The 18539-nt window shown below is 38.1% G+C and overlaps 1 protein-coding gene across 2 annotated transcripts in view; it reads right to left on the reverse strand.

The window, feature by feature from the left end:
- Positions 1-18539, reverse strand: part of SYTL5 (synaptotagmin like 5) — a 170454-nt gene that overhangs the window by 15260 nt on the left and 136655 nt on the right. Inside the window, exons 9-11 of one of the 2 annotated variants that reach the window (XM_004376938.2) lie at positions 7235-7327; positions 6567-6632; positions 2191-2369 (exon numbers count right to left, since the gene is read on the reverse strand). In XM_004376938.2, coding sequence (XP_004376995.1) covers positions 2191-2369; positions 6567-6632; positions 7235-7327 — 338 coding nt within the window. The remainder of the gene's footprint in view (positions 1-2190; positions 2370-6566; positions 6633-7234; positions 7328-18539) is intronic. The other variant, XM_004376939.2, reaches the window with a different exon arrangement.

The raw sequence follows: 18539 nt of genomic DNA on the forward strand, positions 1-18539 counted from the left end.
AGAATTGTGTGGTTGGCCTCCATTTTGTGATTGTAATTTTATGTTAAAGAGGATTAGGGTGGGATTGTAACACCACCCTTACCCAGGTCACATCCCTGATACAATGTAAAGGGAGTTTCCCTAGGGTGTGGCCTGCACCACCTTTTACCTTACAAAAGATAAAAGGGAAGCAAGCAGAGAATGGGGCCCTCATACCACCCAGAAGAAACACCAGGAGCAGAGCACATCCTTTGGACCTGAGTTTCCTGCGCAGAGAAGCTCCCTGTCCAGGGGAAGACTGATGACAATGAGTAACTCCTCCAGAGCCAACAGAGAAAGAAAGCCTTCCCCTGGAGCTGACACCCTGAATTTGGACTTCTAGCCTACTAGACTGTGAGAAAATAAATTTCTCTTGGTTAAAGCCGTCCACTCATGGTATTTCTGTTAGAGTAGCACTAGATAACTAAGACAGTAAGTATAAGAGACAGGGCCAAAGAAAATATAGTCTATATAACAGTACACTTTAAATATAACTCTGGGCCTTCTATAAGAGAGAAGCAGTAAAGTGTAGTGGTAAAGAGAGTTTGTTCTGTAGTCAAGCAAACTGGGTTCGAATCACTCCATGACTCACTGGTTTTAGTGGCCTCAAGATCTTATCCTCTCTGTGCCTTAATTTACTCATCTGTAAAACAGGGTTAATAAAAGTATCTAACTCATGGGGTTGAGAGGATTAAATTAATAAATTAGTTGATACATGCAGAGAGCTGACATACTATACATGTTCAATAAATGTAATCTATTATCATTATCAATTGTCTCACAAAATTTTCTGGACTTATATTCCTCTCCATTCCTAGTCCTAGCTTCCCATGTCGGGGAGAGGGGTCAATGGTAATGGGTGAGTGAAGGGAGATAGTGAGAAAGAATAGAAAATGACAACCTACCCAATTCTACCCAAGATCTTGCTTTGAGCTATCCCAGCAGCCCCTTAGATCAGGGGCATCATCGTAGAGTTAGAAATGTACAAGATACTACCAGAGGTCTGAAGCACATCTGCTAGGGCTTTAGATGACCGCTTTCAAGGCTAGTCTACATGGTTGTATAGGTTCTGAAGCCCTCTTAAATGTAGATGGGGAGGCAGGTGGCCCAATTTGTAGTCATAATCCATTCATCTGTCTATCTTAGGGCATTTGGAACTGGCTTCACTGGGTTGGTTATTGGATACAGATCAACTACTGTGCAGAAAAGAGTTAACATGTCAGGGGAGAATGATATCCTTTGAAAGACCTGATTACAAGGTTGGCTCTTCACTGATGTCCGGGAACTTGAATTTCAGGAGGGTTCCCAACATTTCAAGAATTAATAAAAGTGGCTCATTGTGTCTAAACTGTACAAACAATCTGGTTTATGCTGAACACATGGTTTCCTTCTGGGAGTCAGGAATTTTGGTATGTGCCAGGCAGAGGCTGCCTGTGTAACCAGCCCCCAGTGAAAACCCTGGGTGCTGAGTCTTTGATAAATTTCCCTGATGGGCAATTTCACTTGTGTTGTCATAACCCATTATTGTAGGAAGTAAGCACATCCTGTGTGACTCTGTTGGGAGAGGGGCCTTGGAAGCTTGTGTCTGGTTTCCCCCAGAATTTGTCCATGCACCTTTTTGCTTTGCTGATTTCAACTATATGTGGAGTCCTGTAAGTCCTCCTAGTGAATCACTGAACCTGGGGGTGGTCTTGGGGGACCTTCAGCACATTTATATATTTAGCTCCTCTCCAACATGTCATGGCGCATACCTGCCCCGCCAGGCTGATCCCTGGAATCCTGAGAGCCTCCTAATTGTCCTTTCAAGTTGTTCAACTGGGCTAACAGCTTGGTACTTTTCTCTGGCAGATTTCCCAGAACAAAAGTTAACAGGATATTCTTGTATATCCTGGGGTGTGCCAAGAAGTCAGCCTTCTAACTAAAAAAGCTAGCTCTATGTAAACTACAAATGTGTCAGTCCTGAATCATGTTGAGTAATAAAACTCAGGTAACCCCAGACACAACCATTATGTATGCATTTCAGTGAATATTTAGAAGTGTGACATAGGAGGAGAGTGACAATCAATCTGCTGAGAAGGATCTGAATGCTAAACTCTTCTGAAAAAGAAACACATATACAGACAAAAAGAATGCAGTGATTGAAATAGTCCAAGGAACATGCTATGTGCTTACGCATCTGTCCTCTGTTTCTTTTCATCTCCTATGGCCAGATTTCTGCAATTCTTGACAAAAATGTAGAGCCCGCCAGTTTTGTAGCAGTAGCTGATGTGGAGAAGGATTTCACCACTGACCTTCACGTTGCCATAGTCTCCTGTTTCACTGTAAACACTCATCATGCTGTTAAGGCTGGTCTGAAATAAATAAGACAAAAAGAGGTGTCCAGTGTTCTAATGATCTGTTCACAGAACCCACCCCCCTTCATTATATAACAGTTCCTTTGTCTTTATAATGAGCAGGGCAGTATAGGGTGAGGGAAGAATGTAGAAATTGCTGCTTGTTTTGTTGGTGTGATATAAAATCCAAGTTTGAGAAAAGACAACAGATCTAGACCCTTAGTAAGGAAGGCATGAAACTTGCTGAGAGGAGAAGCATTTCCTTTTGAGGTTAGTGAATACCCTTTGTTTATTCACTTAATCTAATGAGTCACAGGGTTATTGAGGCATTTGCAATCTTATTCCTCATCCCCATCCCTATAGCTTTCTCCTTTCTTATTGGTAGACTCAAAGTTGATCTACTTCAAGTTGTAGAAAGCATTGATCAGGATAAGGAAAAGCTCATGTCATATTCAGTGCTAGCAGGAGTCACATCTTTTCTCCCTGACACCCACAGAGAGCAGCCTATCAGTCTCATGGAGCCATGGCTGCAACTTTAACAAGGGCAAGCCAGGAGAATATCCTATACCCACAGCCGCTGTGATTCCCCAGCTGAGCAGCTATGTGGGCCCCATGGGTAGTCTAAGATCATAGCTATGTAAACGTCTGTAAAATAGCAACTCACAAAATAAAATACTAAACAATAAAATAACACACTAATCAATAAATAAAATAAAAATTTTCAAAAACCAGTCCAAATCTATCAGAATGAATGAGGTTTCTGAATGAAGCACTAATGACATGGGACATATTTTGAATTACACATAAAAAAACTATCCTTTAGTGCCAGAAGTAAAACTCTGTATCTTAGAATCATAACTGTCACCTGGAACGCTTTCATGAAAGATCCAGTAGTTTCAAAACCCCTCTTCTGGAATCACTGCTTGCAGGGTAAGGACTATAGTGAGTGAGTGAGTACAAAGTGAACTTAGTCTTTCCACTTTTTTTTATTGTTGTAAAAGTATGTATAACACAAAATTTACCAATTCAACATTTTTCAGGTATACAGTTTAGTGATATCAACTATATTAATCATGTTGTTCAACCACCAAATTTCCATCATCATAAACAAACACTCACTGTTTCCCAAACATTGGCTCTTCCTTCCCCCTCCCTCATACCCCTGGTAAACACTAATAAGCTTTGACCTCTATATTTGCTTGTTCTTGTTATTTCATATAAGAGAGATCATACAATATTTGTCCTTTTGTGATTGGCTTATATTCACTGAACATAAGGTTTTCGAGGTTCATTCGTGTTGTAGCGTGGATAAAGACTTTGTTTCTCTTTATGGCTAAGTAGTATTCCATTGTATGTATGTACCACATTTTGTTTACCCATTCATCTGTTTATGGACACTTAGGTTGTTTCCACTTTTGGCTATTGTGAATAGTGCTGCAACAAGCACTTGTGTATGTCTTAATTATCTAGTGCTGCTGTAACAGAAATACAGCAAGTGGGTGACTTTAACAAACAGAAATTTATTTTCTCACAGTTTAGAAGGCTAGAAGTCCAAATTTAGGGTGCTGGCTCTAGGAGAAGACTTTCTGTCTCTGTTGACTCTGGGGAAAGGTCCTTGTCTCTTCAGTTTGTTTCCTGGTTCCTTGGGGATCTCCATGTGGCTTAGCATCAATCTTCCCCCACCTCTGCTTCTTTCCCTTGCTTGTTTAATCTCTTTTATATTTCAAAAGAGATTGACTTAAAATACATCCTACACTAATCCTGTTCATTAACATAACAAAGACAATCCATTTAACTACAGGCATAGAGGTTAGGATTTACTGCACATATTTTTTGTGAACACAATTCAGTCCATAACAGTGTACATGTGTCTTTCCACTTTTTCATAATTTTAATTTTTTTTTGCAAGAGCCATTATGACTGTCCAATTGGTCAGAATAGAGACTGATCAAAGAGCAGGATGTGGATGATGTGGCTAGTATCTCTTTTAAGCCTGAGTCAGGACAGGAGCAAACCAAGGATTCCATAATTATCTGTAAATTACAGCTTAAAGAGAATCAAGAGTGACCTAATTTGTCTTTCCTATTCCTAAAGCAAAGCAACAGAATTTTAGTGCTAACAGGTGGCTTTGAGCGTGTTTCTCAAATTTTAATTACATATAAATCACTCGGGGAGATTGTTAAAATGATTTTCATTTATTCAGTCTAGGTTGGGGTCTGAGATTCTGCTTTCTAAAAAACTCGCAGATCAATAGTTCCCAAACTGTGTGTCAAGGCACCCCAGAGCACCGCAGTGAACTCACAGGTGCACCACAGGATATTTTAAACTTTGAAGTGAAATACAGATATTATGCAAACTACCAGCTAGTAGTTCACAGTGTCAACATAAGAGTGCACCTCATTCTCTTCAGTGAAGCCCTAGCTATGCAAAGCTGAGGTTTTGGCAGTCACCGTGACAAAAAGTACTGCACAGAAATCAGTGAGGAACAGGAAATGAGGGTGATGATGTCCAATCATATTCCAAAGTTTGAGAAGTTGTGTAGTGTCCAACAGGTACACACCTGCCATTAGTAAGTAATAGAAGTTATTTAAGAATGGAATAAAAATACTATGTTTCTTTCAGTTTACATATACACCCACTCCTCACTTATTGACATGGTTAGGTTCCAAAGACCTGGTCGTTATGCAAAAATCAGCATTATGCAAAAATGGAGGATGACCACATCAGATCACAAAATGGAGGATGACTACATCGTTACATAACTGGCAGATCACATCATTGCATAACTGCCAAATTACATCATTACCTAACTGCCAAATTACAGCAGTACATAAGTGTCAAACCACTGAGAATCATGACCCAATCAAGTTGACACATGACCTTAACCATAATAGCCAGCGTTACTTTCACCTCACACCTCGGAGTTTGTTACTGCCAGATGTACATTGTTAATGCACAAAATAGTTGGATAGTAGTTTTTTTACTATTGTAAGCGTGAAATGTCAGATAATGAGATAGTTGCTAAGTGAGGAGTAGGTGTATTTTTTTTTCAAATGGCTATTAAATTGTTAGGATATTAAGTGCTTATTAAGTTGTTCAGAACTAACTACCTAGTAAATGGACCGTTAGGTGTTACTTTTGGCCTAAGAGCTGCATAAGAGAACTACTGAGACAGAAGGGTGCTGTAAAACAAAAATACTTTAGAGATTGTGTTCTAGGTGATGCAATATTGCTGGTTCATGGACCATGCTTTGAATATCAAGCTTTTTGAGACTATGGCCCAGCCCTCTCATGTTACATATGAGTAAATTCTGGCCCATAGAAACTGTTGGCAGTGCCTAGAGTTAAACTAAGATCTTCTCTACATTTCTACTCTGAGGAGCTCCCCACCATACCTCGCTACCTCCTTGTATCATTGACTTGTGTCTACCCCACATCCTTTGTAGCTACATCCCCAAAGAGGGCCCTCTGTAAGCAGGGGCCCCTAAGAACAGAAGGAAATTTACACGCTTCTGGTAATTTTGCTACTAACCAAACTTTATGCTCTTAACCAGTCCAAGGCTGTGATTTAAAATAGAGATGTTTATCCTATTACCTTGCTAACTGTAAATCATTTTGGACCATGTGTCTTCTGACTGGTGCACAGATTCTAATGTTTAATGAATGTTCTCTTTTTGGAATACTTGGATTCTGATAATCTCATTAATCTTTTTTTAATACAAAAATTTTCAGAGTACTTTTATTATTCATAACAACCCCAAACTGGAATCAGTCCAAATATCCATCAACAAGTGAATGGGTAAGCAAGTTGTGATATTTTCATGCAATGGAATAAAACCAAAAAACCAAAACCAGTTGCCATTTGATTCTGACTCATGGTGACCCCATGTGCAGAGAAGAACTGTTCCATAGGATTTTCAAGGTTGTGACCTTTTAGAAGGAGATTGCCAGGCCTTTCTTCTAAGGCACCTCTAGGTGGGTTCAAACAGCCAATCTTTCCATTAGTAGTTGAGTGCTGAACGATTTGCTCCACCCAGGGACTCCTATATATGGCAACCCCAAGTCTCATTAATCTTTTAAAAGAGAACCTCTGGTTAATAGTATACAAATCAGAAAAAGCCAAATGCTGGAAGAATTGCCCATCTAATCATATTTCTCAAACTATAAAACTCACGAAATGTGGTTGGAAAGAAGAAGAAAAGCTTGAAAACTCACAGTGTCTGAGTCTGCATCAGGCACATGTAGGTAGGTCCACTTCCTGTCAGAGGCTGCTTGAGAATGCTTTAAGAAAGTTGCCCAAATGTCAAAAGAAAGAGGGCATTAGAGAAACAGACAGAAATTAGAGAAGCAAAGAGAAAGACTTACAGGCACACAGATGGATACAAGGACACAGGAACACCTAAAACCTTCCTGAAGGAAGGTCTTGATGTGAAAGTAAGGAGTACCTCATTATTCTGTAGGCAGTGGGAAGCTATGGATGGTTTTCGAGAAGGAGAGAAACTTCATTTGGTATGTGTGTTAGGAAGGGGACTTACAGCAGTGTGGGGGATGGTTGGGAGTTGACAGAATGGTGGCAGGGAAATTTTTCATCAGAGATTTGAATTAGTTCATAGGCTTGAGCTGACAAGGGCTTGGACTAGGCAACGAAGAGATTTTAAAACCTGGGCTAGGATTGTGGAGAGAGAGGGGAGGAACCAGGAGCCTTAGCAAAATCCCACACAAAATGAAACTGAACCCTGGGGCAAAGGGCAAACAGGAGCCTATAAGGACTTTGAACTCACCATCACACATTTTCCTAACTGTATTCATACCTCCTTTGGAAATGCACAAAAAATCAACAAGAGAAAGAAGGAACTTCCAGCATGTGCTAGAGAACTGCTTACGGTTGACAGGCCACTTGCTAGACTGTGGGTGTTTGCAGAAAACCGGGAGGATACTAAGTCGTCAATACCTTCTTCAGTGTCTTCCAAGGAATTCTAAGAAAGGAAGAAAAATCAGCAGTTTAGTTTATTTCTTTCCCAGAAAGTCTTTTCACTTTAAAAACCACTTTCTTTCCTAAATACTTGAAAATCAGAGAAAATATATAGAAATCACCCCACTCCTAGGTTTTTCTCCTTTCCCCTGTAGTCAATCTGAATCAGGTCATCAGAAAAGTGGGCAAGGAGGGACAGGGAGTGGAAGGCTGGGTCTCCTTCCCGATGTTGCTTGTTTTGTGGAAAGAACATGAAATTTGAAATCACACTGTCCTGGATTTGACTTCTATCACCCTGATCTCTAAGGTGATTCATTCTTGACAATGTACTTAGGTTATTTATTTCCTTTTTGTTTTTAAAATTGTGGTAAATATATATGTAACAAAACATTTGCCATGTCAACATTCTTCACGTGTGCAATTCAGTGACATTAATTGTGTTCATCATGTTGTACAACCATCACCATTATCCATTTCCAATTTTTATTTAATTTTGTGACTTATAAGTGTGTGTGCGTCTATATCTATATCTCTCTGTACTGCCAAGATAGGGCAATATATCTAAAAAGTCTCTCACATAGAAAAAACTATTCTACTTTTTCTTCCTCCACTTCTTTTTGTCCCTCATAATAGAAATGGCATCCCTACCCCCTTGGTTATTTAAGTGATACTTTTTATAGTAAAAAATATCAAGCAATATAGAGAAATACAATTTAAAATTTAGATCCCCATTAACATATTAATGGTCAAATTTCAATCATTTCTTGATAACTGGATTGTATCATACATACTATTTTTATTTTGGACATCTTTCTTCTGTGTTTCCCCTATACTCCTTTCCCCTCCCCTCATACCAGGTAAAACTAATATTTAGCATCCTGCTGTACATATTACATTCCACGCCTTTCTCCTTGTTTGTATGGAAAATCATATAAAACACATAAATCCGAGCAGACCTACATAAGAATTCTTTTTGACCACTATTCTATAAATTGGTATTATTTTATATATTGTTTTATGCATTTGCTTTTAAAAACCTTTTTATTATGAAATACAACATGTATAAAAAGTACATAAAACATAAATGTACAGTATAGTAACATAAAGTGATCAAGCAGAGGCCCCCCTGTGTGTCCTGTACATATCACAAACCACTTTCTCTCCCCTGGAGATAATTACTTTTATAGTAATCACATCCTTGCTTTTCTTTATTAAAGTTTTACTACCTACGCATACTCCTCTAAACAGTATGATTTAGTTTTGCCTGTTTTTGAACTTTATATAAATGGAACTAAATGTTATATATTACTTTGTGCTTTTCCTCTTTTGTTCAACATTATAGTCTTAAGATTCATCCAAATTGTTGCATGTCACTGTAGTTTGTTCCAGGGCTTCTAACTGGCTTGAACTGGTTCAGTTATGGCTGATGAAGTGAGATTGGACCAGATCCGAATTTTTACAATTTGGGCGATCCAGAATGATAACTGGAATGGGAAAAATTACAGGTTGAAGCTGTGGAATGAGAGACTCAGAAAAGGCTAGTGAGCCCTTTCATGAGGAGCCTGATGCATGAGATTGAATTATTGGCAGAACTGTGGAGAGCGACACACATTTAGAGCAGCACAGTTGGCCACCATCTTTGAGCAGGGCACCACTGTTTCTGACTCTGCTCAAAATTCCACGGGCAAGAGATTTGGTTGCTATGCAATGCTTACGCTGTGCTTGTTTTCTAAGAAGGAGATTCGGTTTCTAGCAGGGTTTCAACTGTAATTTTTCCCATTCCAGTTATCATTCTGGTTCACCCAAATTTAAAAAATTCGAGTCTGTTACGGCTTTGCTTCCTCAGCCATGACTGAACTGGGAAGAACTGATTCAAAGCCCTGGTTTGTTCACTTTTATTGCTATGTAGTATTCCATTGTATGATAGTCCACACTTTATCCATCCTCCTGTTGATTAATATTTGGGTTGTGTCCAGATTTCTTTATTATGAAAAATGCTGCTATGAATGTTCTTGGGTATGTTTTGCAGTGCACATGCACACAAGTTTTCCTTGGGTATATACCAGAGAGAGGAATTGCCAAATCATAGGGTATACATATCTTCCTATGCTTATGTATATTATTTTTAAGATAATGTCAAACCTTCAGAAGCAATGGTACCAATTTACAGTCTAACCAACTTTATATGAGAATTCCTCTTGCTCTATATCTTTGCCTGTCAACATTTGGTACTGTCAGATTTTTAAAATTTTTTTGCAAATCAGGGGGATATTTTAAATCTTCACGATTTTAATCTGCATTTCTCTGATAACTAATTAAGTTGAGCACCTTTTCGTGTTCATTGGCCATTTGAATTTCCTGTTTGTGTAGTACTTGCTCAAGACTGGAGTCCCTGGGTGGTTGGTTCGAGTCCACCCAGAAGAAAGGTCTGGTGATCTACTTCTGAAAAATCAGCCATTGAAAATTCTGTGGAGCACAGTTCTAGTCTGATACACATGGGGTCTCCATGAGTCGGAGTCGACTTGACAGCAACTGGATTGGTTTGGTTTGGTTACTCAAGACTTTCTCATTTTTCTACTTTTTTTGTTTTGTTTTTCTCACCAGTTTGAAAGAGTTCTTTAGGGGTTCTGGATACTTTTCCATTGTCAGTTATATGTATTGTATATACCTTCCCCCCTTCTGTGACTTATCTTTTCACTTTTGTGTGTGTGTATTTTAATGAAAAAAAGTCTTAATTTTAATATATTCTTCTTTACCTATCTTTTACTTCTAGCCATTATTTTTTATGTCAAGCTGAAGAAATGTTTCCCTATCCAAAGACCATAAAAATGTTCTATTTTATCTCCTAAAAGCTTTACAACTTTATCTTATTTAGGTCTGGAATTGATGTTTATGTTTCATATCTGGTAAAGATCCAATTTCTTTTTCTGTCCATGTTGATAGCCAATTGTCCCAGCCCCATTTATTGGAAAACTATCTTTTCCTCACTTCTCTGCAGTGCCACCTATCATAAGTCAAGTGTTCATATATGCACAGCTCTGTTTCTAGGATCTCTGTAATCTTTTAGTGGTCTTTATGTTTACTCCTGTGTCATTACCTCACAATCTTAATTACTATAGGTTTATAATACATCATGATATATGGTAGAGTAGTCCTCATGACTTTAGAGTGTCATGGACATTTTAAGTTCTTTGAATTTCCAGTTAAATTTAGAATCTGGTTGTTGAGTTCCATAAATTACTGTTTGACATGGTATATTTCTATGTATATTTAGGTTTTATTTAATGTATTTCACTAAAATTTTATGATTTTTATATAGATCTTCCTTATCTTTTATTAGATTTGTATGTATTAGTTTTATTTTTTAGTAGATTGACGGAGAGCTATAGAAATACAATTGGTTTTTATATATTAATTTTTAAATGGACCTCAAAGCATAATACTGGATTATTCATAATCAATCCTCGATTCATGACACACTCTCATCCTTGGTCTATGAATATGAAAAAAAAAAAAAACCCACTGCTGTGAAGTTTATTCCAACTCATAGCAACCCTATAGGTCAGAGTGGAACTGCCCCATAGGATTTTCAAGGCTGTAAATCTTTACAGAAGCAGACTGCCACATCTTTTTCCTGGGGCGCAGCTGGTGGGTTTGAACTGCCGACCTTTCGGTTAGCAGCTGAGCACTTTAACCACTGCACCGCCAGGGCTCCTCTGGTCTATGCATGGCCCTCTTTAATTTTTTTAACAATATATTAAACATCCATGCACCCATCACCCAACATAAAAACTTGGACCTTGATGATAATCTACATATACCCATGTGTTCTCTCACTTCATCCTTCAGTACCTTCCCAAGTGAGGTAACCTCCATCCCATATACTTCATCATTCCCTTACTCTCCTTTAAATATATTCTTATCTCATCTGTATGTATTCTTAAATTCTTAATATATATATATTTTTAGCTTTATTAAAAGTCTGGCAAGAGGCAGTGCCAAGATGGCAGAGTAGTCCTACGCTTCCTGTGGTCCCTCTTACAACAAAGACCCCCCCCAAAAAAAAACAAGTGAATCGATAATATATGACAATCTAGGAGCCCTGAACATCAAAGACAAAGTTAAGGAATTGGACTGCGTGACAGGGGGAGGGAGAGATGGTTCAGAAACAACGAGGAGTTGCCAGACCTGACCTGGCCTGCACCTGCACCCTGCAGGCTGGATCGGCTGGCATGTGTGGTGAGGCAAGCAGTGGCGCTCAGGATGTGTTTTTCACATTGGGAGAGACTGAGCAGTGGAGAGTCTGCTGAACCCTCCAGAACCAGTGAGAAGTGGCGCTCAATCAGCGAAAGAAAAGAACAAGTGTCTAACCTACCACACGGATTAAAAAACCCTTCCCCCATTTGGGAAGTACCTATCTCCCATTTACCTGCCCCTCCCCACTCTGCTCCAGGTCCCAGTCTGGCTTCAGCAACTGTTGAACCTCCTGGGCCAGAAGTAGGACCTGTCGCTCACCCTGAGCCATTCTCCTGGCTTTGGAGAGGGAACAAATTAACAAACAGGAAAAAATAATCTGCTAGCTCCCCTAAGCTGGGAACTCAGGGCAGGCACAGCTCCTTTGCCTAGGCACAGGCATAAGTAGTCCATGGACTTTGAATGCCTTTCACCCCTGCATAGAACTGTGTGGGGCCATTTCAACAGCGTAGACCCTCATTAGCACAGCAGAACAGGGTATATACCTGAAACCTATTTTCAACTGTATCAGCTATAAGGGAGAGTGGCAGATTTGTGACATGTGATACCACCCTACCCATTAAGCAGGGACCTCACCTACCCACATCAGGGCCCTGAGGACTGGTGGCTCCACCCACACCACCTAGCCACCCACGACAGGGGTCCAAGAATAAGTGGTGCCTCCCAGTCCTTACAGCCAACAGCATTGGGTGCCCATAGTTCAGCTGCAAAACCCACCCAACTATGTGTTCTAAGGAACAGGGACACATCTTCCACCCAGACACTCAGGGGCGGCCATCAGTACCCTGCCTTGCTCAGCACATGACCCCTACTGCAGTAGGATACCTGTGCCTACTCTAATCACCTCTCCATCTAGGACTGTGGGTGAGAGCCTGCACAACACACTTGGTGACCAATGACCTGGACACCTGAGCTAAATCTACACAAGAAAAGTAAATGGACTCCTGGGATCACATACCTAGTAACAGCTCTAACCACCTAGTGACAGGATGTGAGAGCTTCAAAGATGCCAATAATCAAAGTAGCTCCCACGACCAGCCTATTTGGGCATATCAAAACAAAACAAGAAGCTAGGACACAGTAAGCAAATATAAAATAAATAAATATAATAACTTATTGATGGCTCAGAGACAACAGTCTGTATCAAATCACATAAAGAGGCAGTCCATGATGGCTTCAGCAAGTGACCAAAACAAAGAATCAAGAAATCTTCCGGAGGAAGAGAACTTCTTGGAATTACTGGAGGTAGAATTCACAAGATTAATATACAGAAGTCTTCAAGAGATCAGGAAGGAGATCAGCAAAACACAGAACAAGGCAAGGAACACACAGACAAAGCAATAGAGGAAATTAAGAAGGTTATACAAGAGCATAATGACAAATTTAACAGGCTGCAAGAATTCATAGAGAGACAGCAAACAGAAATCTAAAAGATTAACAATAAAATTTCAGAATTAGACAAGTCAATAGAAAGTCATAGGAGCAGAATTGAGGCAATGGAAGCCAAAATTAGTGAGACTGAAGATACAGCACTTGACACCAACTTCTTTGAGGAAAAATCAGATAAAAGAGTTTTAAAAAATGAAGAAACCCTAAGAATTATGTGGGACTCCATCAAGAGGAATAACCTATGAGTGATTGGAGTACCAGAACGGGGGGGTTAGCAGAAAATACAGAGAGAACTGCTGAAGATTTGTTGGCAGAAAACTTCACTGATATTGTGAAAGATGAGAAGATATCTATCCAAGATGCTCATCGAACCCCACATAAGGTAGATCCCAAAAGAAAGTCACCAAGACATATTATAATCAAACTTGCCAAAACCAAAGATAAAGAGAGAATTTTAAGAGCAGCTAGGGATAAACGAAAAGTCATCTACAAAGAAGAGTCATAAGACTAAGCTTAGACTACTCAGCAGAAACCATGCGGGCAAGAAGGCAATGGGATGACATATATAAAGCTTTGAAGAAAAAAAAAAACTGCCAGCCAAGAATTATATACCCAGCAAAACTTCTCTCAAATATGATGGCAAAATTAGGATATTTCCAGATAAACAGAAGTTTAGGGAATTTGCAAAAACCAAACCAAAATTACAAGAAATACTAAAGGGAGTCCTCTGGTTAGAAAACAATAACATCAGATAACAACCCAAGACTAGAACACAGGACAGAATAACCAGATATCAACCCAGATAGGGAAGTCACACACAAAAAAATCAAAGCTAAAACACTGAAAATAGGGAAACAGAGAAGTCAATATGTAAAATATGACAACATTAAAACAAAAAAAGGGACTAAATAATGGAGTCATAGATGTTTCATATGGAGAGGAAGTCAAGGTGATATAAAGAAAAGACTGGCAAGTTACATGTACTCTTCTGGAACTTTTTTTCCCCACTTAGTATTATATTGCATTATAGTATTATATATGCAGCAAAGTTTCTCTTTAGTATATACCTAGGTGTGGAATTGCTGGATGGTAGGGTAAGTGTATATTCATTTTTATGAGATATTTTTATGATTTTGATTAGAGTTGCATTGAATCTATAGATCAATTGTGGAGAGAATTAACATTTCTATATTTGATTTTTCTATCAATGAACATGGTAGCTCTCTCCTTATTTAGATCTTCTTTAATTTTTTTAAGGTTTTATAATTTTCCCTGTTAGGGTCTTGTACACATTTTCTTATATTTATTGCTAAATACTTGAGATTCTGTAACAGTGTTTTAAATAGAGTTTTCTTTTTAATTGTATTTACTATTTGTTGCTGGTATATAAAATATAGGCATTTCTAGAACTCTCTGTTTCCAATAAATTATCTGTAGATTCTTCTGAGTGTTCTATGAAAGTGACCATAAGAACTACAAATGAAAGTTTATTTCCTCTTGCCAATTATTATGCATTTAATTTCTTTTTCTTGTCTTATTACACTACCTAGGATTTCCAACAAACTGTGGAACTGAAGTGGTGATAGTAGACATACTCTTCTCATTCCTGATTTTAAAGTAAATTTTTCTAATAGGTACTCTTTTTCAACTATATTCACTTCTAATTCATTTCTAATTACTAAGAGTTTTTATCATAATTTATGTTAAATTACATAGAGTTATCTTTCTGAAACTATTAAATGATCATATGATTTGTTTCAGAAGTTTCCTACTGTGGTGAATTAATTTATAGATTTTTAAATATTTAAACCATCCTTGCAGATGCAAAAAATCCTAAACAAAATATTAGCCCATTAAATCTAAGAATATATAAAAATAATTATACACCATGATCAAGTGGACTTTATTCCAGGTATGCAAGGTCACGTCAACGTTTGAAGATCAATCAATAGAATCCATGACTTCAAGGGGCTAAAAGGAAACATATGACCATATCACTTGAGAAAGAAAAAGCATTTGACAAAATCCAACACCTAATCATGATAAAAATTCGCAGCAAACTAGGAATAGAGAGGAACTTCCTCAACATAATAAAGAACACGTACAAAAAACCTACAGCAAACATTATACTTAATGGTGAGAAACTGGATGCTTTCCCCTTTGCTTGGAAACAAGGCAATAAGGTCCTCTCTCACCACTCTTATTCAACATCATGCTTGACTTACTAGCTAGTGCAATGAGAGAAAAGGAAATAAAAAGTGTACAGATTGAAAAGGAAGAAAGGAAACTCTTTTTGTTTACAGATGACATGATTGTCTATATAGAAAATCTCAAAGGATTGGGAAAAAAAAAATCTCCTGGAACTAGTAAGTAAGTATAGCAATGTCACAGGATACGAAGTTAAAAAACAAAAGACAATTGCTTTCTTACATACCAGCAATTAGTTACTGGAATTTGAAATCAAACAATGTTTTACAATGTTTTACAATGTTGTTAGGTGCTGTCGAGTTGATTTCAACTCATAGTGACCCCATGTACAACAGAACGAAACACTGCCCGGTCTGGAGCCATCATCACAATCGTTGTGATGCTTGAGCCCATTGCTGAGGCCACTGTGTCAGGGGCTTCCTCTTTTTTTGCTGACCCTCTACTTTACCAAGCATCATATTCTTCTCCAGGGACTGGTCCCTCCTGATAACATGTCCAAAGTACATGAGACAAAGTCTTGCCATACTCGCTTCTAAGGAGCATTCTAGCTGTACTTCTTCCAAGGCAGATTTGTTCGTTCTTCTGGCAGTCCATGGTATATTCAATATTCTTTGCCAACACCATAATTCAAAGGCATCAATTCTTCTTTGGTCTTCCTTATTCATTGCTCAGTTTTTGCATGCATATGAGGCGATTGAAAATACCATGGCTTGGGTCAGGTGCACCTTAGTTCTCAAAGAGACATCTTTGCTTTTGAACCCTTTAAACAGGTCTTTTGCAGCAGACTTGCCCAATGCAATACGTCATTTGATTTCTTGACTGCTGCTTCCATGGGTGTTGATTATGAATCCAAGTAAAATGAAATCCTTGACAACATCAATATATTCTCCATTTATCATGATGTTGCTTATTCATTTGTGAAGTTTTTTTTTTATATTGAGATGTAATCCATACTGAATGCTGTAGCCTTTGATCTTCATCAGTAAGTACTTCAAGTTATCTTTGCTTTCAGCAAGCAAGGTTGTGTCATATGCATATCACAGGTTGTTAATGAGTCTTCCTCCAATCCTGATGCCGCTTTCTTTTTCATATAGTCCAGCTTCTCGGATTATTTGCTCAGCATACAGATTGAATAAAGATGGTGAAAGGATATAACCCTGTCACACATCTTTCCTGATTTTAAACCACACAGTATCTCTTTGTTCTGTTTCAATGACTGCCTCTTAGTCTACAGGTTCCTCATGAGCACAATAAAGTATTCTGGAATACCCATTCTTCGTAATGTTATCCATAGTTTGTTATGATCCACACAGTCGAATGCCTTTGCACAATCAATAAAACACAGGCACACATCTTTCTGGTATTCTCTGCTTTCAGCCAAGATCAATCTGACATCAGCAATGATATCCCTCATTCCACATCCTCTTCTGAATCTGGCTTGAATTTCTGACAGTTCCTTGCTGATGTACTGCTGCAATCATTTTAGAATTATCTTCAGCAAAATTTTACTTGCTCGTGATGTTAATGATACTGTTTGATAATTTCCACATTCTGTTGGCTCACCTCTCTTTGGAATGGGCATAAATATGGATCTCTTCTAGTCGATTGGTCAGGTAGCTGTCTCCTTAGATATAAGAATAACAATATATGTACAGGATTTATATGCAGAAAACTACAAAACTCTGATGAAAGCAACTGAAGATCTAAATAAATGGAGAGATACTCTGTGTTCATGTATTGGAAGACTCAATATTGTTAAGAGGTAAGTTCTTCCCAACTTGATCTATAGATTCAATGCAATTCCAATTAAAATCCCAGCAGGCTATTTTTGTAGGTATCAGTAAACTGATTCTAAAGTTTATACGGAAAGGCAAAATATCCAGAATAGTCAACATAATATTGAAGAAGAACGAAGTTGGAGGATTCATGCCACCTGATTTTAAGACTTACTATAAGGCTACACTAATCAAAGTAATGTGGTGTTGGTGAAAGAATAGACACATCAGTGGAACAGAATAGAGAGCCCAGAATGGACCCACACAAATACAGTCAACTTATCTTTGACAAAAGAGTGAAAGCAATTCAATGGAGAAAAGGCAGTATTTTCACCAAATGTTGTTGAGGCAATTGGATACCCATATACTAAAAAATGAATCTAGACACACACCTTACAGTTTCCACAAAAATTAAAAATCAAATGGCTCATAGACCTACATTTAAAATGCAATACTATAAAACTTCTGGAAGAAAACAGAGGAGAAAATGTATGTGGCCTTTGATTTGATTATGAGTTTTTAGATACAACACCAAAAAGCACAATCCATGAAAGGAAAAAAAATGATAAATTGGAGTTTATTAGAAATAAAAAACTTCTGCTCTGTGACAGACACTGTTAAGAGACTGAAAAGACAAGCCAAGACTGGGAGAAGATCTTTGTAGAACACATATCTGATAAAGGACTTGTATTCAAAATATATAAAGGGCTCTTAAAAACCAGCAACAATTAAAAAATGGTCAAAAGATCTGAACAAAAAACACATCAAAGAAGATACACAGATGGCAGATAAGCTTATGAAAAGCTGCTCAACATTATTTTTAATAAACCCCATACCTGTTGCTGTTGACTCATGACCCTAGGATTTCAAATTAAAACAGCCATATTGTTATTGTTTTTGTAGTTGCCATTCCAACTCATGGCAACCCCACGTATGCAGAGCAGAACAAATCCATACAGTTTTTAAGGCTGTGATCTTTCAGAAGCAGATTACCAGGCCTGTCTTCCAAGGAGCCTCTGGGTGGGTTCAAACCACTAACCTTTCCGCTAATAGTCAAGCGCTTAACCATTAGCCAGGGACTCCACAAAACAACCATGAGGTAACACTATACACATATTAGAATGACTGAAATCCATAAAAACTGACAATACTAACTGCTACCAAGAATGCGGAGCAACTGGAATACTCATTCATTGCTAGTGGGAATGAAAAATTGTACAACCACCTTGGAGACAGTTTGTCAGTTTCTTCCAAAGCTAAACATAGTCTTACCCTACAATCCAGCAACTGATATAAAAACATGAAAAACAAAACAAAACGAAAACCTGCACACAGCTTTATTCATAATAGCCAAAAACTGGAAGTAACCAAAATGTCCTTCAATAGGTGAATGAATAAACTATGGTATATCTATACAGTGGAATATTATTCAGTAACAAAAATAAATGAGGTAGCAATTCATGCCAAGATATGTATGCATCTTTAAATGCACATTGCTAAGCTGATGATAGGGAACACAAAGTAGAGTAAGGATATTGTTGATGTGTTGTGAGATTGTTAACCATTGTCATAGGGCAACATTTGTAGTAA

The sequence above is a fragment of the Trichechus manatus genome, unplaced genomic scaffold, assembly GCF_000243295.1.
Source record: "Trichechus manatus latirostris isolate Lorelei unplaced genomic scaffold, TriManLat1.0 scaffold00046, whole genome shotgun sequence".
In the NCBI taxonomy this organism is placed as follows: Eukaryota; Metazoa; Chordata; class Mammalia; order Sirenia; family Trichechidae; genus Trichechus; species Trichechus manatus.